At 41.0% G+C, this 23,739-nt stretch overlaps 1 protein-coding gene across 2 annotated transcripts in view; it reads left to right on the forward strand.

Moving 5' to 3' along the window:
- The window catches only part of CEP162 (centrosomal protein 162), a 169,191-nt gene extending 148,864 nt beyond the window's left edge, over window positions 1-20,327 (forward strand). For both annotated transcript variants that reach the window (XM_089661691.1, XM_089661692.1), the window contains exons 23-27: window positions 421-1,058; window positions 6,039-6,180; window positions 6,829-6,927; window positions 10,062-10,196; window positions 19,355-20,327. In XM_089661691.1, the coding sequence (XP_089517817.1) occupies window positions 421-1,058; window positions 6,039-6,180; window positions 6,829-6,927; window positions 10,062-10,196; window positions 19,355-19,546 (1,206 nt within the window). In that variant the 3' untranslated portion in view covers window positions 19,547-20,327. The remainder of the gene's footprint in view (window positions 1-420; window positions 1,059-6,038; window positions 6,181-6,828; window positions 6,928-10,061; window positions 10,197-19,354) is intronic.
- The last annotated feature ends 3,412 nt before the right edge of the window (window positions 20,328-23,739 follow it).

Genomic DNA, 23,739 nt, shown 5'->3' on the forward strand with positions numbered 1-23,739 from the left:
CCAACCATAGCAAGCCACTTGCTATTGGGGCACTCATGTGGGCTCGCTCCCAGTGAAGTGTGTGTGTGTTGGGGGGGGGGGGGGCTGCACTCAGAAGGTTTTTACCTTAATGCAGAGAAAGTAATAAGGTAAAAAAGCATTCATGAAACCTAATTATTATTATTGCTGTGTGCGAAAGTAGCAAGGGAAGGTAAAGTTGTAGAGAGTATGGTAGATCGGTTGGTGGGAGAAGGACCTGGGGTAGTGAATAGGGGAGGAATTTTATATGTATATATGCTGATTTGTGCTTTCATTATATATAAAAGATAAACTGACTTTTTTAGTTCAAATATATGTGTTTATGGTATATCTGTCTTGAAATTCCATCAAGTGTGCTTTTACATATAGCCTAAACCACCATTCCATTCTCTATACTTTTAGATTCAGTATGAAAGTCGAATCAATGAGCTTGAAGAATTATCTGCTCAGAAAACTCTGAATGAGCCCCAAAATAACATAGATAGCACAATAAAAGTAAATGCACTTGAGCAAGAGCTTTCCATACTCAGGGATGCTCACCACATTACAGTAATGAATCTGCAAAAAGAAATTGAGACACTCAAAGAAAAGAATTCATTTTTGGAGCACAAAACAAATACTAAATTTGATGAAAAGACTGAGCAAACTAGACTGACAAGACTTAACCAGGAACTTACGGCCAAACGTAAAGAGATTCAGGAGCTTTCAAAAACAGTGGAGCGCCTTCAGAAGGAAAGGATGTTCATGCTCTCCAGAAAACCTCATTTAAGCAGTGTTGGTGCTAGAGGCAAATACCTAGGAGCCTCTAAAGCAGATGCCTTACCTTCCTCTAAAGGAAGTACCCTAGAGACAGAAAGTTTTCCTGCAATGCAGGATGAGAAGCTGTACCAGCCAGACACATTTGCTGATTTTCATATTTGTGATCTGCAACAAGATAATGAAAGATTACAAGGTGAAGTCTGCAAATTGTCTCAGGAGATCAACCAGCAAAGGGTCAACTATGAAGCTACTGTGGCACAAGGGGAAGATGCCATGAAAAGGTACACAATTTCCTAACTGCTGTTACATAACCCATTTGTCATTGAGGGTAAAACAAATGTTAATGCCTGAACACAATTTTGCAACTTTGACATGTGTTTGTAAAACTGTACATATCATCGCAACTACTTTGTGTATCCAAGTGGATTATACCTTGTTTTTTATAGGCAAATTAGGCTTTCTTTTGGTAGTAAATGGTAACAGATATCACCTAGCTTTTTTTTATTATCAAAGGAAAACTGTCCCAAAAGAGTTAGAAAAAAAAAAAAAAAAAAATTAGCTGTATATTTTTTGCTATTACAGTAACTTACAACCAAAGAACAATCCAAAATGCATTCTCCTGCTCCTGACGATTGCAGTGGTACCACATATGTGTATGTTAGTTGTTGTCTGTGCCCATAGTAGGGCCCAGAAACTTGTTGCTTTTTGTGTATCCTATTTAGAACACACAGACACTAACTGATACTGTCAGTAAAAAAAAAAACCTGCCAAAAATATACTAACCCTGATCTTGACCTTTAACGCAGCACTAACACTGCCCTAGATTAAACGTTGATCCAGCTAATGTTTTATTTTTTTACACACACTATTGTTTTTTTTGTTTTTTTTTTTTTTTACATCTTTTTCACCTACAAGGAGAAAAAGATGCAATGTATCTTTCTCTTCCATTCAGAAGTGAAAGAAAACACATGGGAAGGCTACACAGTGACTGATCATTGTGACAGCCAATCAGAGGCTATCAAACAATCAGGGGACTGTGAATTGGGAGGCCTAGGTCAGATCATTAGAAATTACCTACTGACTGCCTAATATGTGAGTTGCAATGGTTACCTGTTTTGCTGAGACCCAGGAGCTTTAGACATGAAGCCATCCAGCCTGGAAGAAGTGTACTTACATCATTCTCTTCCTGTAGCAGCTGACTCTACCTTCTGTTATATAGCTTAAGGGTAAGAGGAGGTGAGCAAAAGATGACAGACCTTATATTGGGGGAACTGAGCCCTGTTTCGTAAAACGAGTACCACTTGCAAGTAGTCTACAGGGTCAAGTGGGAAAAAAGAATGAGTACTGAAAGTACATTTATCATTGAAGCCACATAAAGAAAACAACATTTCTTACATTAAGCGTAATATTGCAGTGTCTACCTGAGAAATGTTAACCTTATTTGTAATGGAAAAAATACAGACAGTACCCTTTGCATTGACTTCAATTATTCTTTAGTAAGGTAGGTAATAGGGTGCGTCAGTGGAGAAGATGGCCGCCGCTCTGTTTGGAACACTGGAACGCACGCTGTCCACGGACCGGAAGTGACGTGAGCATGGAGTGGTGACGCGTTTCGGAGCATGAGCGGAGCTCCTTTTTCAATACCAATGTCCAGGCTTAGGGAGAGCCAGTTAAATAGGGTAAAGAGGCAGGAAAAGGGGCTATCAGTGGGAAGGAAGGTACACACCTCCCAAAGACCAAGCTGGATGTAAATATGGAGCAGACTGTTTGGTGTGAAACAATAGGAGACTGGGAAAGCAAGAAATAAAAAACAAAGAGAAATAAAAACGGAACTATGTTTGTAAGGACTGAGTGGGGGTGTATAGGATATTGGAGAATAGTAAAAAACGGGATTTGACCATTATCTAAGAAGATATATAAAAACAATAATAAAAATAAAGATAATAATGCAATTATAATTACAAACTGAGAGATGGGCAAGAGGGAAAAGAAGAGGAAGGGGGGGAATTTAATGTGCAGATGGGTCACCACTCCATGCTCGTGTCACTTCCGGTCCGTGGACAGCGTGCGTTCCAACGTGCGCTCCAGCGGTCCGAACAGAGTGGCGGCCATCTTTAACACCTTTCCTCAAGCTCCCCCTGCAGCTGCTGGCTGGCACAGTGGCTCCATCGCTCAGAGGACAGAGCCCTGCTACTGACAGATTACATTAGAGCCTGTTTGTACTACTACATTGTAAGTGTTTTTAACCACTTCCTGTTTCACCAATTATTGTATAGTACAACTGATTCCAGTATTGCCGTGGAACAATCTAGGTATGTGTGTAGTCAAAGCGATCAGAAATGTCCTCTGAAAACAGTAGTGAAAATCTTACCTGACCAATGTACAGAAATAAGTAAGCACAGTGTTTTAAGGCCTCACAAAGATTGCCCAAGATGAGTATGTATATTTCAGATGAATAAGAGTACTCCTTATGCTGAGATATTGTAAGCCTAATGTATACATATGCTTTTATTCTAGTCATCTTACTTACAACACAATGAAATAGTGCAGTAGCATGAGATTACATTTACCAGTGTTGTTTAGCCTTTGTTAGGTCTTAGAATAGTAATGGCAAATGACAGTTTGTGAGAAATGATTCAGAGAGTGCAGTTTAATGCACTGTCACTACAAACAACAAATGGTGCTGTGCTACCCCCATCACTGAAATATGTAGGTAACAGCACATAGTGTGGTTATAATTTTAGTCACCAGGTAGTGCAGCACCGTTTGTTTGTAGTGTCAGTAGTCATTGTGGGAACACAATAGGTGTTAGTAGCTGCCACATTTATTTATTTATCTATTTATTATTTTGGTTGTTTTTTGGTAGAGCAGTAGTTAGTTCTCACTTTAATTCTTATGCAAAAAGGCAGTGGCAAGGGAAATGATTTGTGCATAACTAGTCGGTCAAATGTAAGCTCACTTTAGGCTCCATTTACATCTGAGCGTAGAGTTTTTCAGCATTTTTAGCATGATTTTTTGCACATATTTTACCGCAATATTTCTGCGTTTTTATACAGCGTTTTTAGCCATTTTTGAGCTTTGGCATTTTTTATTAGCCAATAGAGAAAAATGGGCTGCCGAGTCCCTAACGACCTATGAGTAATCCGCTGTCAGTGGGGTTCCCTACTGACAGCTGCATATAAAAAAAAAAAAAAAAATCCGGCAATTACAAAATAATACAAAAAAATACGTGGGGTCCCCCCAACCATCTATACCAAGCCCTTTGGGTCTGGTTAGGATTTTTAGGGGAACCCCCACGCCAAAAAAAAAAAGGCTTTGCCCCCCCCCCCCCAAAATCCATACCAGACCCTTATCCGATCATGCAGCCCATGAGGTCAGGAAAAGGGGGGGTCAAGTGAGTGCCCCCCCCCTCCTGAACTATACCAGGCCACATGCCCTCAACTTGGGGGGTGCTTTGTGGCGGGGGGCTCACCCCTCCCCCCCCCCCCAAAGCACCTTGTCCACGTGTTGATGGGGACAAGGGCCTCTTCCCCACAACCCTTGGCTGTGGTTGTGGGGGTCTGTGGGCAGGGGGCTTATCAGAATCTGGAAGCCCCCTTTAGCAAGGGGGCCTCCAGATCTTGCCCCCCCCCGCCCATGTAAATGAGTATGGGGTAGATGGTACCCATTCACAAAAAAAACTAGTGTGAAAAAAGACAGGAGACAGACTTTTTTAAAAGAAGGAAAATAAAGGAATGTCCCCCGAAGTAGATCCAATGTCAATCGCGATGCCTGCTGCCGCCACCCGAAAAAAGAAAAAAAAAGGCTCCGCTCCCAACGCTGGCTCCCATCTGACTGCTCTGCTGGCTTGACAGTTCTTAGATATGTAAAGGATGGGGCCATCACGTATGTGACCCCGCCCCCGTGTGACATCATTGACCCAGCATGCCCCGGTCGATGATGTCACAGGGGTAATGTCACTGTGTTGCCCCGCCACTTACATATTTAAGAACTGTCAAGCCAGCGGAAGAGTCAGATGGCGGGAGCCAGAGTCGGGAGCGGAGCCTTTTTTTTTTTTTTTTTTTTCTTTTTTCGGATGGCAGCAGCGGCGGGCATTGTGATTGACGTTGGATCTACTTTGGGGGACACTCTTTTATTTTCCTTCTTTTAATAAAGGACTTGGGGGGCTTCCAGATTTCGATAAGCTCCCCACCCACAGACCCCCACAACCACAGCCCAGGGTTGTGGGGAAGAGGCCCTTGTCCCCATCAAGCACCCCCCCCCCTGTGTTGAGGGCATGTGGCCTGGTATGCTTCAGGAAGTGTGCTCGCTCTTCCCCCACCATCCCCCCCTTTCCTGACCTGCCGGGCTCCATGCTCGGATAAGGGTCTTGTATGGATTTTGGGTGGGACCTGAAGCCATTTTTTTTTTTTTTTTTTTGGTGTGGGAGTTCCCCTCAAAATCCATACCAGACCCAAGGGCTTGGTATGGATGGAGGGGGGACACGCCATTTTTAAAATTATTTTTTAATTGCCGGCAATTCTTTCTTTTACATTCAGATATCAGTGGGGAACCCCGCAGACAGCTGAAACATTAATGCATGGTTTTCACTACTAAAATACCACATGACTTGATAAAATAACTCATGCGGTATTTTAGTACAGTTTTTTAGTGAATTCAAACTTAAAAAAAAAAAAAAAATGCTGTGCGGTATCCTACCGCATACTCGGATGCAGTAAGCTACAGCTTAGTTAATTGTGCCCAATATCATCTATTGCATCATTTTTTGTTGCTAGGTAAACTTGCAAAAATGTGCAAATCTGCCCAATTTGAGCTACAAAAGTAGCTCCAAAACCTTTTTGAGATTCAGGCGTTCTGCTTCAGGCAACTTGGACTAGAGATGTAAACCATCTCCATAGAGAAATATTGATTTTTTTTTTTTTTTTTACCTGAGCGTTTTGGAGCTTCAAGGTTTGCGCTACAAAACGCTCAGGTATGAATGCAGCCTTAGTAAAAAAAAAAAAAAAAATTAAATAAAAAAATACTGATCTGACTATTTACTGAACTTTCCATGTCACTCTATCCTTTCATACTGTCTTACGATATAAGCTCATATGAGTGACATGATTATAGCATTCTAACCAACATTTTTTGTGTCAATATAAATAAATATTTCAAATAAAATATCTACACTGTTGTATTATTGTCTAATCTGACACATCTTCCTGGCATACAAGTGTCATTTGTAATTGTGTCATGCTGTTTCGTAATATTTCTTTTAGATTAAAAGAGGAGAATGTGGAACAAATAGCAGCACTTAAGAACTTACATCATACTGATACAGAAAAGCTCATCTGTCAGCATGCCTTAGAACATTCATCGTCTAGAGTTGCTGAGCTAAGTAGCAAACTCTCAACACAAGAGGTAAAGATTTATCCTTCATTTAATATTCTTATTTTTACTGATAACAAGCATATCGTAGTTTTTGTATTCCAATTTCTTCAATAATTTGTATTTATAATTGCTTTAGAAATTATGTTGCCAGTGTTCATTACAAGCTTGTCTGATACCTGTAAACCCCATAACTACAACTATAAAAACTTAAATTTTTGCTTAAAACTCACCAGTTTTGTAATATTACCTTTCCTTTTTTGTGATTATTAAAGTTTTTTAACTGTATTAGAATAGCTTTTTTAAGTGTCTTGGTCCAGTTTTCATTGTCTATTTGTCATTGTCGTTTGTACGAAATAATCTCATCAGTACACTCTATAATGCCAACAGAGACTTGACGAATGTTGTTCGAAAGTAATTCAAAATTTCATTTGCTTTCAACATTAGATTTCAAAATGTATGGAATTTCCTGAATGAAACATACAACCACTATTAGAAATGTGTTTGTTCGAGGAAAAATTTCTTTCCTGCTTCTTCACTTTTTTTTTCATCACTACAGTCGTGCCTTGACCCCACTAAGGATGAAAAGTTCTAAAAATGGGAATTTTGGAACAAAAACTAATATATAATTAACCTTTTTTTAATGAATTCAGCATGCTCACATATAACTATAATCCACAGATCCTGATAAAGCATCTTCAAAAACAAGTTAGTGAGCTTCTGAAGGATAGAGAATCTTTGGCTGTATTTCGTATTCGTGAGGAAACACTGCAAAATGAGGTACTTGGTGCAATTTATATCAAACTAAAATAACAATCGGTATTGTTACCTAGATGACAGATGTAATAGGAGCACAAGAATGTGAAATGAGTTTATAAAACTACATGTAATATTTAACTTTTTTTCAAATACTTGTTTCAGTAAGTAAAGATTAGCTGCAGATAGCTGCTATTGAGAAATATGATAAACTTCACTGACCCCCTGTGGGTTACAAATACAGAGACCCCCAAAGGTGAAGGAATTTTGAGGTAATAAAAATATGACAAGGGTTATAATTGTATCCTAAACTAGCGGAAACAATGAAATATACTGTGGCTGAAGTTTAGCTTTAAGGAGACACTACATAAAAATAGAAAAAAACCCATGCTATTAGTACTCACAACTAAAAATAAATACACAATAAGTCAAATTGAATCAGGAAAGCAGCTACCACCCAACTGTGCAATCATTCCACTGTGTTAATGAATCAAAATCTGGTGAAGCACTTTCAATATGACATATCCAATATCATATAACCTCATACCATAACCCTTTATCATAAACAGATCTTCCCACTATTCAGTATACTTTTGTGAATGTGCAAAAAAAAACCAAATATATATACAGTGCCTTGGAAAAGTATTCATACTCCTTGAAATTTTCCACATGTCCTGTTACAACCAAAAACGTAAATTTTATTGGGATTTTGTGTGACAGACCAACACAAAGTGGCACATAATTGTGAAGTGGAAGGAAAATGATAAATGAATTTCAAACTTTTTTACAAATATCTAAAAAATGTGGCATGCATTTGTATTCAGCCCCCTTTACTCTGAAACCCCTAACTAAAATCTAGTAGAACCAATTGCCTTCAGAAGTCGCCTAATTAGTAAATAGAGTCCACCTGTGTGTAATGTAATCTCAGTATACATACAGCTGTTCTGTGAAGCCCTCAGATGTTTGTTAGAGAACATTAGTGAACAAACAGCATCATGAAGGCCAAGGAACACGCCAGACAGATCAGGGATAAAGTTGTGGAGATGCTTAAAGCAGGATTAGGTTATAAAGAAATATCCCAAGCTTTGAACATCTCATGGAGCACTGTTCAATCCATCATCCGAAAATGGAGAGAGTATGGCACAACTGCAAACTTACCAAGACATGGCCGTCCACTTAAACTGATAGGCCGAGCAAGAAGAGCATTAATCAGAGAAGCAGCCAAGAGGCCCATGGCACCTCGGGAGGAGCTGCAGAGATCCACAGCTCAGGTGGGAGAATCTGTCCACAGGACAATTATTAGTCGTGCACTCCACAAATCTGGCCTTTATGGAAAAGTGGCAAGAAGAAAGCCATTGTTGAAAGAAAGCCATAAGAGGTCCTGTTTGCAGTTTGTGAGAAGCCATGTGGGGGACACAGTAAACATGTGGAAGAAGGTGCTGTGGTCAGATGAGACCAAAATTTAACTCTTTGGCCTAAAAGCAAAACGCTTTGTGTGGCAGAAACCAAGCACTGCACATCACCCTGAACACACCATCCCCACCGTGAAACATGGTGGTTGCAGCATCATGTTGTGGGGATGCTTTTCTTCAGCAGGGACAGGAAAGCTGGTCAGAGTTGATGGGAAGATGGGTGGAGCCAAATACAGGGCAATCTTAGAAGAAAATCTGTTAGGTTCACCTTCCAGCAGGACAGCAACCGTAAATATACAGCCAGAGCTACAATGGAATGGTTTAGATCAAATGTGTTAGAATGGCCCAGTCAAAGTTCAGACCTAAATCCAATTGAGAATCTGTGGCAAGACTTGAAAATTGCTGTTCACAGACACTCTCCATCCAATCTGACACAGTTTGAGCTATTTTGCAAAGAAAAATGGGTACAAATTTCACTCTCTAGATGTGCAAAGCTGGTGGAGACATACCCAAAAAGATTTGTAGCTGTAATTGCAGTGAAAGGTGATTCTACAAAATATTGACTTAGGGGGTTGAATACAAATACACGCTACACTTTTCAGATATTTATTTGTAAAAAATGTTGAAAACGATTTATCATTTTCCTTCCACTTCACAATTATGTGCCACTTTGTGTTGGTCTATCACAAAAAATCCCAATAAAATACATTTACATTTTTGGTTGCAAAATGTGGAAAATTTCAAGGGTACGAATACTTTTTCAAGGCACTGTATATACCCAGTATAACTTTTAAAGCATTGAGAAATCTGACCTTTGAGAAAGCCAACTGGGGGCGCAACGCGTCAGCGGGCAGTGACCTCATCACGCTGGGCGAAGCTCGAATGCCATTTTGGAAAGTCGAGTATGCTAATAGCCTGTGACGTGCCTCTATGAACTTTTTAACATGTGAGTGGAATTTTACATTTCTTATGGAAATAAACTAGCAGTCTGCACTATTGGATGTTTCCTTGCTTTCTTCTAATATATCTATTCCTGGGAGATCGGTAATGACCAGGTGAATGCTGAAGAAGGTCGTGGTCTCTAATATAAAAGCGCAATTTACCCTCTTTTTGCAGTGGGATCCATGATATAAGATGAGGAGATACCCATGAGGTGTGATGAAGGGCACGGTGGTGTTTGTTCACACTGAAGAAAGTCATATTGTTGTTCTGACAAGAATTAATATATCGATTGAAGATTGGTGTATGGGATTATTTCTTTTCTTTTTTCTTTATACATTTACAAAAGGTCACGGAATACTGGGGGGGGGGGGCTGTTTATGATAATGGATTGATAATGGGTTATTGTATGAGGTTATATATTTTATTTGTTGTGTCATATTGAAAGCTCCTTCACCAGTATTTGAATATAAGGAGACAATGTCGCCTTGTTCTGGCCCCCTTATACTCATCAGAGTTACAAAACTGCCTAAGCTATCCACAATATTCATTGCTTCCTGTGACTTCCTTCCCTGTGACGGTGCTTGGGTGTAGCATGACTGGGGAGTGATATCACCAGCTTGCCAATGCTTTTAGTTCAGTGTCAGCCACAGAGGACGAATGAGCAGCTAAAGATTGCTGAGTTCTCTAGCCTAAGGATTGTAGAGACACTGTCACTTTGCTTTGTGTGAACAACGTGTCTCTTTAAGGTTAGGGTGCCACTTCTTGCCGTAGCTAACCTAGTCTTTTTTTTCAATTCATTTAAAGGTCACAAAACTTCTGGATGAGCTAAAAGCAGCAAGAGAATGTCATACTCCAGAAATGAGGCACTATTTAACGCTTGATAGCAAGATTAAGTACATGGAAATGAGGCATTCACAAAGAGAGCAGGAGCTCCAGCAGGTACAGTAGCTGCCGCACATCTCTAAAAGAAATTGTGTTAGGTTAGCTATACTTCTGTGAATCTCCGAAAACTCTGAGCAATGTGAACACGAACCAGAAAGGTGCTGCTACTCGCTAAGTAGGAACATTGCCTACTATGTTGCTACCCACTGCACTTTGCAAAGCAGCCAAGAGTAGATGTACACTTCTGGGGCACAGATGAGCACAGCAGGAGGCAGGCAGAGCTTGGTCTCAGGTACACATAGCATTCATTTATGGACATGCAGATCATCTCTAACTTGACAATCCTTACAATACATTCTGTAGTGAAACATAAGTAGAGGAAACATATTATGGTGCCCCACCATGTATTTTTTTTCTAAACCGGTAAAGAAATTCTAGGCAATAATAAAATAATTGTTTGGGTGTAGTTTGTAGTCACATATGCCACCGTTCACAAAGGCTTTTGCATTATGCTCGGTGATGGTATTTCAAGAAGACTTGTTTATAACATTGACAATAAAATTAACCAAGATGTGACATTCTAATAAGGTTTAACTTCAAAATTGTGGGTGTACTTTACCTAACTTTGTTGAAAAAAGTAAGAAAATTATTGTATACGTTTAGTCCTCATGCACACTGGACATTTTTACAGCTGCTGTTTTTGGCGTTTGACATTTTTTTCTACAGCCAGTAAACTCCCCAGCATGTTATCCTATGTGTCCATGCACACATAGACTGTAATCAACATTTTTTGGCAGGGACATTTTGGCTGGAAAATAACCCATAACTAGTGGGTTTCTACAGGAGTTTTTTAGCTGTGAAAAAGCTCTAACGCTGAAAAACACTGCAAAATGCTGTAAATCGTGGCAAACCAGCATTTTTAGACTTATTTTTTTACTAAAAAAAAACATTTTTTTTGGTAAAAAAAAACTCTAGACTATGCTAAAAAACTGGAAACGCAAAAAAGCGGAAAACGCAGCTAATGGCTAATACAAAAATGCTGAAAACTCACGTTTTTAACTTGACTTTACACAGCTAACTTTACCAGTGTTATTAAAATGCCCTGTGTGCATAGAGCCTTAATGCTCTGGGCTATCTTTGACATCCTTGAAGGCACTTAAATGATATGTATTCAAATTGCATTGATTTCCTGTGTAGCTGCCTTGTTGTCAGTTTAGTAGTCAAAAAAGGTGGATAGTTTGTATTTAAAAGGACATCTGTGTTTTCATGGTATTGTTGCCCATCATTTTCTATCTAATGGGCTAATAAACACATTTTTTCATACATCACATGACACAGAGCAAACAGGAGTAATAAACATGATTACCTGGGTTATATCCCACCTACAGGTGATGGACACTGGCAAACAAACACAGGAAGTCCTTTCCTATATAACCCTGCCTCACTAGGACAGCATCAGTTTTTTTTCACCAGTATCAGAGGCCATGGTTACTGCAGTGCTATGTCGCTAAAATGGCTGGTACCTGAACCACGCTACAACGGATGGATGTTTTTTGCTGGGTTTTGTTTGTAATACGACCTTTTGACACTGGACCCCGCAGGTCAGGGGCACTGGACCCCTAGGAAGGGGGAATTAAGTCCCTGAAAGTCTTTGCCCACCATTATGGCTTTCTTTAATCTGGACCTTTTTGCCAGATTGGTAAGTCCTTAGTAGCCTTGGTATTCAGAAACTCACTCCTGTTGTATTATCTGTGATTTGTGTTTCTCCATGCTAGAGGGCGCTGCTGCAGGCCGGGTCGTGCAGCTGCTCTGGTAACCGCCTGAATCTTGTTGCTAGGCTTGAGTTTTTTCTGTTTCCTGGAGCCATCTGTGGCTGGAGTTTCCAGTTTTTGGATGTCCTGATCTCACACAAGAGAATGGACTCTCCCAAAAGTTTTGGCCAGTTGGTCGAATGTGTGAGCAGGACTGCGCACGAGAGCGCAAGCACATAGCAAGGTCAGATGGAGGAGTTTCATTGGGTTTTTTTCTGTGATGAAGATAGTGGCAGGGACGTTGGTTAGCCAGACTGGATTGCAAACAGTGCACAGTGTGTGTTTCAGCCCATGGATGGTGGTGCAGTTGCCTGTGGGGGCAAGGGATGCTGTCAACTGGGATGTAGCCCTTCCTAGGATACCTTTTGACTTTGTGGTCTTAAGTATCCTCCCTGCTGATGTGAGACTGTCTTGGGAAGCACAAGTCTCAGGCAAGTCAGCAAGCTACTACATCTAATAGGAAGCAAGGAGGGGGGAGCCTGGCTGGGAGGGGCATATGGCTGCTGCTTTGAGGTGTAGAGATTGCTGGACAGAGTTCCGCCTTTGCAATTTTCCCTGGGGAGCCAGCTATGGCAGGTGGTTCAGAGACCCTGCATTTGGTCTGGATGTCATATATGACTGAGGACTTGGCATCCGCATTAGCAAGTTTAGAGATTAAACTTGCTGGAATGCTCGCCTCCTTTGTGCAGTGGGGTAGGAAAAGCAGATGGTCCCCTTCTCCTAATTCCCCTGTGGTGTTGGAGCCAGAATGGGTAGTCATAGAGGCAAAAGCAGAGCCTGAAGAGTATCTGCTTCGGAGGATTCGGAGTCTGCGAAAATTCAGGGTCAGAGAGTCTTTCTGGCATAAAGGACCCTTGTGGTTTCTATAGCCAAGGTGATTTGTTCTGATTTAGAATTGCCTCTTGTGGAATCTGCAGCTCCAAAGTGTCTGCTGCTGGGTTTATGGCAGTCACCTCTGGGGGCCCAAACTTTTCTGATACACTCCCACTTAGGATGAGCCTATTCTGAAAAAAAAAAAATACCTCCTCTAACAGGGTATTTGTTCCTCCCAAAAGATGTGAGCAGCGATATCCAATGGAAATGAGATTGACTGTGCCCTCTGTGGATGCAGCAGTGTCTTGTCTTAACAAGAATTTAACTTGTCCGGTAGAAAATGCTCACGTCTTTAAAGAGCCAGCAAATTACAAAACTAGAGGCCTATCTGGAGGTATCTTTTCCTTTGCACGGGCGCTATACTACCAGCAGTGGCAGCGCATGGGGTCTGTCAGAGGTAAGGGCCACTTAAAGTGGTTGTAAAAGGCTGAAGGTTTTTAAAAAACCTGTGTGCAGCAGCTCCCCCAACCCCCTCAATACTTACCTGAGCCTCATCGTCATCCAGCGATGTCCTCGGCTGTGACGGGTCTCTGCCTTCTCAATGGCTATTAACCATTCACATTCACTAGGTTTTTTGGCTCAAGAGCTGGTCTGGTGAGTTGCCTTGTAAGAAGTTATTGACAGGCTTTCCATTCCATGGAAAACGATTGTTCAGAACAGAGTTAAAATTTATATTCAGAAGATCTTGAAAGGAAAAAGTTCCCTTCTTCTCCTGAGAAAAAAGGGTAAGTGTCCAGCTCGTAGGGCAGCTGCTGCTCACACATCAGAATCTGCCTCCTCTGCACAGGGATTTCGTCAGTCTCAGGTCATGTCCTCTAGGGCAAAGCCACAAGGCCAATTTCTAAAGAAAAATTGAGCCGCTAAACCAATGAAGCCATATTCCAAGTCCACCTTGCTGTGAAGAGGAGCTCTTGCTTATTCAGGTGGGGGGGGCAGTTGCTGAAGTTTTCAGGAGCATGTAGGAAGGAAGTAGTCGACTAATTGGTTCACAAATTCAGTGTCTCAGGGTTAAAATTGCAATTCCAAGAATTTCCACCTCCATGCTCCATGTGTTCTAATGTTTCTGCAAATGTTCAGAAGAGATATCTGCTTTTTCAGGCACTGCATTATCTTCTATTGAAGGGAGGTGATCACGCCGGTCTCAGAGGCCAAAAGGATTCGGGAATTTTACTCAAATCTCTTTACAGAGCAAAAACCTGATGGTAATGTGCAACCAATCTTGGACCTGAAAAATTTCTGTGATAGCTGCACAACCTGCTGCTCAGAGAGCAGTATGTTCTGCAGCTGTGACACAATCTGAACCTCCCGATTCAGACTTTGGAAAGATTTGGTTGGGTTTTCAACCTTAGGAAGTCTGTGTTACTTCCAACCCAGGGCTTGTTCTGGGATATGGTTCAGGCAAAGGTTCTTCTTCCCCTAGAAAAATGTGTGTCCCTTGGAAGGCAGGTAGTATCGCTCAAGGAGCTGAAGAATCCCTCAATCCTCTTTTGCATGAGGGTATTGGGGAACATGATGGCTTTGCGCAAGGCTGTTCCTTTCACACAGTTTCACTGTCTCTGCAGCGGAATAGTTTGTAAGCATGGGACAGGAAATCTCTCTTTGGACTTTTGGATGTTTGTTTCCCAGTGTTCTGCAGTCACTGGATTTGTATCCAGGTCCAGGGATCCCCTGGTAGAAGCATTGGATGCATTAGTAGCTCTTTGGGATCAGTACAGCCTGATCTTTGCCTTTCCTCCACTAAAGATCTTCCTTGACTGAATTGAGATGAGGAGGGGGCATTCTGCTGGTTTTCATATCCCTGGACTGGCCCAGGAGAGCATGGTACTTTGACCTGGTAAGAGTTCTGACAGACACGCCGTGAGCTTTACTAGACTAGACTTTCCAGATTTGCTGTCTGAAGGACTATTTTATACCACCCTGCGTTTTGGTCATAGGGACAAAGTGGTGATAAATTCTAGGCCTTCCTTCCTAATGTGGTCTCTGATTTTCACCTTAACCAAAACATTGTCCTTCCACCCCTTGAGCGCCAGTTCACCAGGAAGGAGATTTTTGTCTATTGTCTTGATGTGCTCAGGGCTGTTCAGGGTTATTTCTCAGAAACACTGTATTTCCAAACACATACTCTATTTTTCTCATTCCAAATGCACCCATAACGGGTGCTCTGGCTTCATGTTTCACTATTTCTAGGTGGCTCAGGCATACCATTGGTAAGGCTTATGGTATTAAAGCGGTAGTAAGCCACCACAAAAATTAAAGAAGAAACAATTGGGCCTCTGCAGGCTTACGTCATAATGTACTGGTATGCACTACATACTAGCACCTTTATGACAAATGTACCTGGACTTTGAGCCCTCCAGCGCAGCGCTGTCATGGCTCCTGGGCACATTCATCTTTACCCAGTCTTCCTTCCGGGTTTGCAGACTCCGGCTGTATGAATGGCCGGGGGTGCGATGACATCCCTCCCGTGCACAAAGCTCTGAAGGGGCATCACGGGTAATGCGTCCCTTTGGTGCGCATGCACAAGTGATGTCAACAGCTGCATGCTGTGTGGATATCTCTTAAACAGTGAAAGTTTAGGAGATATTCACTGTATCTACAGGTAAGCCTTATTATAGGCTTACCTGTAGGTACAAGTTAAGAAGTGGACTTTACTTTCACTTTAATGAATAACTTACACCCTTTCCAGTTAGCTGTGAGCAAATCTTGGGCATCTCAGCATCAGGCTTCTTAGTCTTTTGCTCCCACATTTTCTGAGTTATGTCAAATGGGCATTTTTGCTTTGTTTGACACCAGTTTCGAGTGTAAAGTCCTTCACCTGGCTCTTTGAGCTGCAAGTAGTCCATTTTTCCTCTTGGGCCTGTTTAACTGTTTTTTGGCTATGGTGCCCACCCCTCAGTTGGACTGCTTTTGGACATACCAAAGGTTTAAGATTTCATGTGTCCCTTAATGAACAATAAAGGAGATAGGATTTTTGTCTTTTTTTTTTGTTTTTTTTGGGAGTCCATCAAGGGGCATAAGCCCCACCCTTCTGTGTTCATAATCCTGCTCTTGATACTTCTTTGCTACTAAACTGAGGCATGCTAGTAGTAGAGTTGTTTTTTGTTTGCCAATGTCCTGTCCTCCTGAAGCAGTATAACCAGGGGTGGCCAACCTGCGGCTCTCCAGCTGCTGCAGGACTACAAGTTCCATCATGCCTCTGCAAGTCAGTAACTTCCCATCTTTGCAATGCCTCATGGGAAATGTAGTTCCACAACAGCTGGAGAGCCACAGGTTAGCCACCCCTGAGTATAACCTAAAGTTTTAAGGTTACATCTTTACAAGAAATTGATTTTACAGTGAGAACAAAAATCCTAATTTTCCAGACCTACAGTGACTTGAAAAAGTATTTATGTCCCTTTTGAAATTTTCCACATTTTGTCATGTTACAACCAAAAACATAAATGTATTTTATTGGGATTCTATGTGATAGGCCAACACAAAGTGGTGCATAATTGTGAATGGAAGGAAAATGATGAACGGTTTTCAAAATTTTTGACAAATATCTGAAAAGTGTGGCGTGCATTTGTATTCAGCCTCCCTGGATCAATACTTTGTAGAACCTTTCGCTGCAATTACAGCTGTAAGTCTTTTTGGGTATGTCTCTACTAAGTTTGCACATCTAAAGAGCGAAATTCTTTCCATCCAATCTGACAGAGTTTGAGCCATTTTGCAAAGAAAATGGAGAGTGTCTTTGAACAGCAATTTCCAAGTCTTGCCACAGGTTCTTAATTGGATTTAGGTCTGGACTTTGGGCTATTCTAACACATGAATATTCTTTGATATATACCATTCCATTGTAGCTCTGGCTGTATGTTTAGGGTCGTTGTCCTGCTGGAAGGTGAACCCCCACCCGTCTTGAATCTTTTGCAGACTATAACAGGTTTTCTTCTAAGATTGCCCTGTATTTGGCTCTATCCATCTTCCCATCAACTTTGACCAGCTTCCCTGTCCCTGCTGAAAAAAAGCATCCCCACAAGATGCTGCCACTATTATGTTTCACAGTGGGGATGGTGTGTTCAGAGTGCAGTGTTAGTTTTCCGCCACACAGCATTTTGCTTTTAGGCTAAAAAGTTCAATATTGGTCTCATCTGACCAGAGCACCTTCTGCCACGTTTGCTGTGTCCCCCACATGGCTTCTCAAACTGGACTTCTTATGGCTTTCTTTCAATAATGGCTTTCTTTTTGCCACTCTTCCATAAAGGCCAGATTTGTGGAGTGCATGACTAAGGCTACTTTCAAACTGCAGAGTTTTTGAAGCGTTTTGTGTTAAAAAAAAAGCGCCTGAAAAGCTCAATAAAAATGCTTCCCTATGTATGTGAATGTATATCTATGTATGTTTTCACACTGAGGCATTGCACTTGCAGTGCGGTGTAAAAACTCCTGCTTGCAGCATCTTTGGAACATGTTTGGGGAGTTAAAAAAAAAAAAGCCCCAAAAACGCCTCTTCCCATTGAAATCAAAGGAAAACGCCTGAAAAGCACCTCAAAAATGCCTCCTGAGAGGCGTTTTTGGTGCAGTTTTTAAGTCATGCGCCTTTGTGTTTTTGCAGCAGATCAGTGTGAAAGTATGCTAATCGTTGTCCTGTGGACAGATTATCCAACCTGAGCTGTGGATCTCTGCAGCTCCTCCAGAGTTACCATGGACCTCTTGGCAGCTCCTCTGAATAATGCTCTCCTTGCCTGGCCTGTCAGTTTAGGTGGACAGCCATGTCTTGGTAGGTTTGCAGTTGTGCCATACTCTTTCCAATTTTGGATGATGGATTGAACAGTGCTTTGTGAGATGTTAAAAGCTTGGGATATTTTTTTTATAACCTTACCCTGCTTTAAACTTATCCACAATTTTATCCCTGACCTGAGTGGTGAGTTCCTTAGCCTTCATGATGCCGTTTGTTCACTAATGTTCTCTAACAAACCTCTGAGTGCTTCACAGAACAGCTATATTTAAACTGAGATTCAATTACACACAGGTGGACTCTATTTACTAATTAGGTGACTTTTTAAGGCAATTAGTTTGACTAGATTTTAGTGAGGGGTATCAGAGTAAAGGGGGATGAATACAAATGCATGCCACGCTTTTCAGATATTTATTTGTGAAAAATTCTAAAAAACATTTATTATTTTTCTTCCTCTTCACAATTATGTGCCACTTTGTGTTTGTCTATCACATAAAATCCCAATAAAATACATTTATGTTTTGGGTTGTAACATGATGTGGAAAATTTCAAGGGGTATGAATACTTCAAGGCACTATAGATGTGGGTAAAGGAAAGAAGAGGGCTCAGTTACCCCAATATAAGGTCTGTCATCCTTTACTCACCCCCTCTGTCCCTTACCCCTATATAACATAGAGGGTAGGGTCAGCTGCTACAGGAAGAGAATGATGTAAGTAAACTTCATCCAGGCTGGATGGCTTCATGTCTAAAGTTCCTGGCTCTCACCAAAACCGGTAACCATTGCAACTCACTCAGTAACTGTTCCTTGGCCTTCATGATGCTGTTTGTTCACTAATTTTCTCTAACAAAACTCTGAGGGCTTCACATAACAGCTGTATTTATATTGAGATTAAATTACACACAGGTGGACTCTATTTACTAATTAGTTGACTTCTGAAGGCAATTGGTTCCACTAGATTTTAGTTAGGGGTATCTGATAAATGGTTTTGCATTTGTATCCAGCCCCCTTTACTCTTTTTCCTTCCACTTCACAATGATGTGGCACTTTGTGTTCGTCTATCACATAAAATCCCAATAAAATAAATTTATGCTTTTGGTTGTAACATGATAAAATGTGGAAAATTTCAAGGGGTATGAATACTTTTTCAAGGCACTGTACATGGCATATGCACTGCTGTTTAAATTGGGTGCTTTGCAGTCACACTGAACTACATCAGAATGGCCACATGTTGAATGCTCTTCTGTATTCTGCCACCTGTATGTCGTAATGTTTAGGGAAGATATTTTGTGCACACAGCTGACGTTTGTCCTGTTCCTAATTAAAAATTTTCCTAATTGTCTGGATTTCGGGAAAAATGGTTAATAATAGCTATTCACATCTCATCTTCATGTTAATGTTACTAAAGACTGTATTTAACGTACACAGCACATTGCATTGTCATATCTCTGTTGAGCAAAGGTCAACAGTCATCCTCATGGATGGAAAGTTAATAGCTAGCAGGCATCTTCTTCAATGAAATTGTCCTCTATGAAATGTCATAATGTCACAGCTCCAACAGCGGTTAGGATGTATTTTGACCCTTTACTGTATTAGAAAAAATATTTGCGATTATTAACTCTATAATTTTAGAATGTCTGCTGTAAATAGCTTGCTAAGGAACCAGAAGAAATGACATATATTTAAAAGTACTTTTCAACTCAAACTAAAATATTAGCTTCATCAGTCAAAATAGAAATTTCAGGTTCTGTGGTTAAAATGCATAATTTTAAATTGTATGTTATTTTGTACACAGATTTAAAGTATTATCTTAATTCTGTAGGTAATACAGCAAACCAGACAAGCTGCAGAAAATGTACAAACCAAAGAAACAGACAAGTGGAAGAAACTTGTACATCAGAAGAATATGGAGTTAGAGAAGTTCAGATCAGAGTTAGATGCAATATTGGATGTCCTCCGTGTGTTACAGAGGCAGGGAATTGTTATCCCCACAACAGCATCTGAAGGTTATTAGGTTTTTTGGGGAACATAAATACTTATGTTACATATACCCAATGAAGTGACTGGCCTCAGCTAATACAGAGATGAAATAAATCCTCCTACATTGGTTGTACTTGTTTATCTGTTGCCCTCTCTCCTCTACATTAGTTCAAATATTGAAGGATTTTTCTCAGCAGCAGGGGGCAGAGATCTGACAACACACACTGAACAGCTAGAGCTTAGAGCTCCCTGTACACACAGCCCAGTGGAGGGAAGGGACAAACCCCTTGTACACAGGATTACGGAGATCATACACAATTGAGGCTGTGTGTGTCACCAGCTGTGTGTGTGTGTGGGGGGGGGGGGGTGTCACACTGCAGCACTCGATTATAATTGTAGCTTCTTGCCAAGAGATCTGCAACTGTTCCAATGCAGTAAACAAGGCCCATAAACTGCTGTTTGTAGGGTTCTCCTGTTTATTATTAACACCACCACAAAACTGCACTTCACTTTAGCTGCATCAGGCAGAATAGTACATGTATAGAGGGCATTTGTCTCTGTGCAGAACCATGCCTGTACACACAGACTTTATGGTTCGTTTTATCTTGCTTATCTCATGTACATGTTCTGTTTTTTCCATGTAAACAAATAATTTGGCTAATAGCAAAAACAGGTCAGGGAGTAATGGAATAACTAGAGATAATACCCCTACGTGAGCCTGTCTAGATGCACCTTTTCATTTTATACTTGTATACTTTATACTTATTTATTGTCTGAAATGATTGTTTTTTTTGTATAAAATATATTTTTTTTAATTTTGTGTTTTGGTTTTTTTTTTGTACTGGAAACATCACATCTGTGGAAAATGAATTGTTATACTATATTATAATACTACATCACAGCTTGATGCTCTGAATGCCGTGAGCCAAATCCTTTACAGTTAAAGTTCCTGGTATAACAATGTCAACCACTTGGATTGATTTATACCTACCATAAAATGCAGGGCAGTTGACAAAACCAAACAATACAAAAAGTATGCCAGTATACTTAGCTGCTAGTCTACAAAGATCTTTAGTCTAAACTGCTTTTAACAGCTTGCGTGAACAGAGGTTTGTAAAAGCAGTTTAGACTGCAGATTCTTTGCACAATGCATACATTTGAGCTGTTGCCCTTTTTATTTTGCTTCTATTTCTGCAGATATACCCCAGAGGTTTTCAGTTACCATTTGACCTGTGCTTGGTTTCTGTTGTGTCCCTGCTCCTTTAAAGGCTAACTCCACTTTCATAAATAAAAATATAGCATATGCAATTGCTAAACAAGCCATATTGTAATGTAATGTTATTAAAAATGACCTTTCCTTTTCAATTTGAAACCTCTGTAAATCTCAATGCAACATGGCAAGCAATAGGCCTTCTGTACACTGTTAGTGTACAAAATGCCCACAAAAATGTAATTTCCTGCTTGTGTGATTAGCTCAATTATTTTCCTAGAAGTCCTAAGATGCAAGTCAACTTTTAAGCACCCCTTGCACGTATCGAAAGGGGGAATATTGAAAGAATTAGCTTTCTCTTCAGAGCAGGAAAAGGTAGGAATCTGCAGTAAAGTTTTGGTGATCAATGTACATTGCAAGGATTTAACAGAGGGGAATTTTTTTCTCAACAAAAGTGGAGTTGCTCTTGAAAGATGAATACGCTGCCTCCTGGACATACCTGCTCTCCATTTATTTAATGTTCTATATATATCCCAAAATAGGAGATCTGGTAGACTGGAGTTAGGGACCACACTTTATGAAGGTGCCTTAGTATTGGCACCAGTGCAACCCTTTTTACAAAAATATATGTAAAAGCAACTGAGTACTTGCACGAGTACTCATGCAAATGTTCCCGATACTGAAACCGAAACCTTTTGCGGTGCCATTTGAGCTCATACAAAATGAATAGGCTCAAATCGCTCTGCGAAGAATTGCATGCGATTTGAACAGGAATGTAGTGCAATTCCTGTCCAAGTTGCATGTGGTTTCTCGCACAGCTCCTGTGTAAATCCAGGCTTGTCATAGTAACTTTGAGACTAAGTTCACACGGGTGGTGCGGAAAACATCCCGACTTTACAGGTTCCACCAGTAACTCTAGCTGCCATCAGTGGCTGCAGCTTGGGCTCCTCCTGCCTCTCTCACTACTTTGTTCCCCCTAGCCTTCAGCAGTTAGAGCCACTGGAGGTGACCCCTGGGAACACTTGTGAGGAGCCACAGACCAGCCTAATAAAAAAAACCCTGGTCGTGAAAATAGGAGGTGACGGAAAGGAGCCACGGGAAGCGGTATGTTTTTCAAAAGTATACACCGCCTACACCTGTCAAAGCCTGTCACAACAGTTCACACGGGGAGCTGAAGTTAAGCAAACACAGGTGTGGTCAGTGATGGAAAATGCCTAAAGAGAAGAGATCTGAGGGGCCACGCTGTGGGTGCAGAAGGGGAACGGAGGTGGGGAAGGATAGAAGAAAGATTCAGAAGGAGAAAGGCACCATGACATTTTGAACTAGGAGCTTGAGATCTCATTAAAGAGTGGAAATCGGAGGGGGCATGTTTAAAGTACCCTATGGATATTGATAAGAATATCTGCAGTAAATAACAGATTTAAATACTGGAGCCCTGGAAATAATTTGCTGTTGTGAACTATAAAATCTGAAATATAACATCAAAAAAATTAAGAACAGATCTGGAGAAGGCTTGAATATGCCTCAATTAAATAAGAGTACAATAAGAAAATTATATGCATTCACAGGAGAAAATCCCAGAAGGACAAACTCAGGAGAGGCAGCAAGGAGGAAGACATGAATGGGGAAATAATATGGGAGACCACTCTGGAACATCACTGGGAATATCGAACTTGAATCAGTCTAAAGCAGTGTTTCTCAACTCCAGTCCTCATGGACCCCCAACAGGTCATGTTTTCAGGATTTCCATTATTTTGCACAGGTGGTTTGATCAGTTTCACTGCCTTAGTAATTACCACAGCTGTTTCATCTGAGGGAAATCCTGAAAACATGACCTGTTGGGGGTCCATGAGGACTGGAGTTGAGAAACACTGGTCTAAAGAGATGCTAAATATAGAGAGTAAAATAGAAAAATAAAATATAGAAGAACAAGAAGCAAAGTCTCAAATGCCCACAAAAACAGAAATCGGACAAATGTTTGTGAAGTTAGAACGCTCCATAAAAAATTAGATGACAATATTAAACAAGGTCTTCTCCTCATTAGGTGACTGGAAAATAGCAAGATTGCGCACTCACCGACCGCACATTTAAAATGCGCCTGTGTATGATATAATCCAAAAGACCAGCCAGGTATACAGCTCCAGAGACCACACGGATCCTCCCTCTTCCACACTCTCATCCGCCTTGGGTGTAGCAATATCTCCAGATCCAAAGGTAGATAGACAGAGATCCCCCTTTTTGGTTCCAGACACCCCAAGAATGGAAGATGTATATCTGCACTCTCCAACAGGAGAGTCAAAGAAAAAGGGGAACGCCAATAGTGTGGTACTATCAAAACTTTTATTGGAGCAATAATGCCTGGGTCATATGCACATACATATCCATACACCATAAGCCAATAACGGACAGGTAGGTATGAAAAGGAAAATTGTACTAACCCGGCAATGGCATAAAAACAAAGACCACTAGACCTCCTCTTGGTCTCAGTGGTCTGGAAGTCACACTTGCTACTTGGCTCCTCCTGAGGCCTTTCGTGCAAAAAGCACTTCTTCAGAGGATGGACGCCACTAGCAGTGTGACAGCCAGACTTCCATTTAAAAGCCGTTCGCGCATGCGCGAATAATCCCGCTCTATCGTAAAAAACGGTACTGCGCATGCGCGAATAGCGGCCATTTTGCCGTGGATCGCGGCTGTGCAGTATCAAACTGCGCATGCGCCACCCGATCGCCGCCATATTGCCATGGATCATAGGCAGCAAGAAAAAGCTGCTGCTGGAGATCTATAAATTAGGACGTGAGGAACAAAAAAGCAAGCACATACTAAGGTGCTGGTTCATCCTATAGATGGATACGAATACCTTCCCACCCCAAAGGGAAACACTAGAGAGGCCCGACCTGGAGTCATTTATCCAAGTGGGATATATATAGGGGAGTGCACAAATAAGTGCCGCAAAAGCCCTCTTTGAAATCACTAACTCCATGGCATAGGGGCTTCTATATCATCATACATAGATGGAA

This window comes from Staurois parvus, unplaced genomic scaffold, assembly GCF_062004578.1.
Source record: "Staurois parvus isolate SC_StPar_1 unplaced genomic scaffold, SC_StPar_1.0 ptg001370l, whole genome shotgun sequence".
Classification (NCBI taxonomy): Eukaryota; Metazoa; Chordata; class Amphibia; order Anura; family Ranidae; genus Staurois; species Staurois parvus.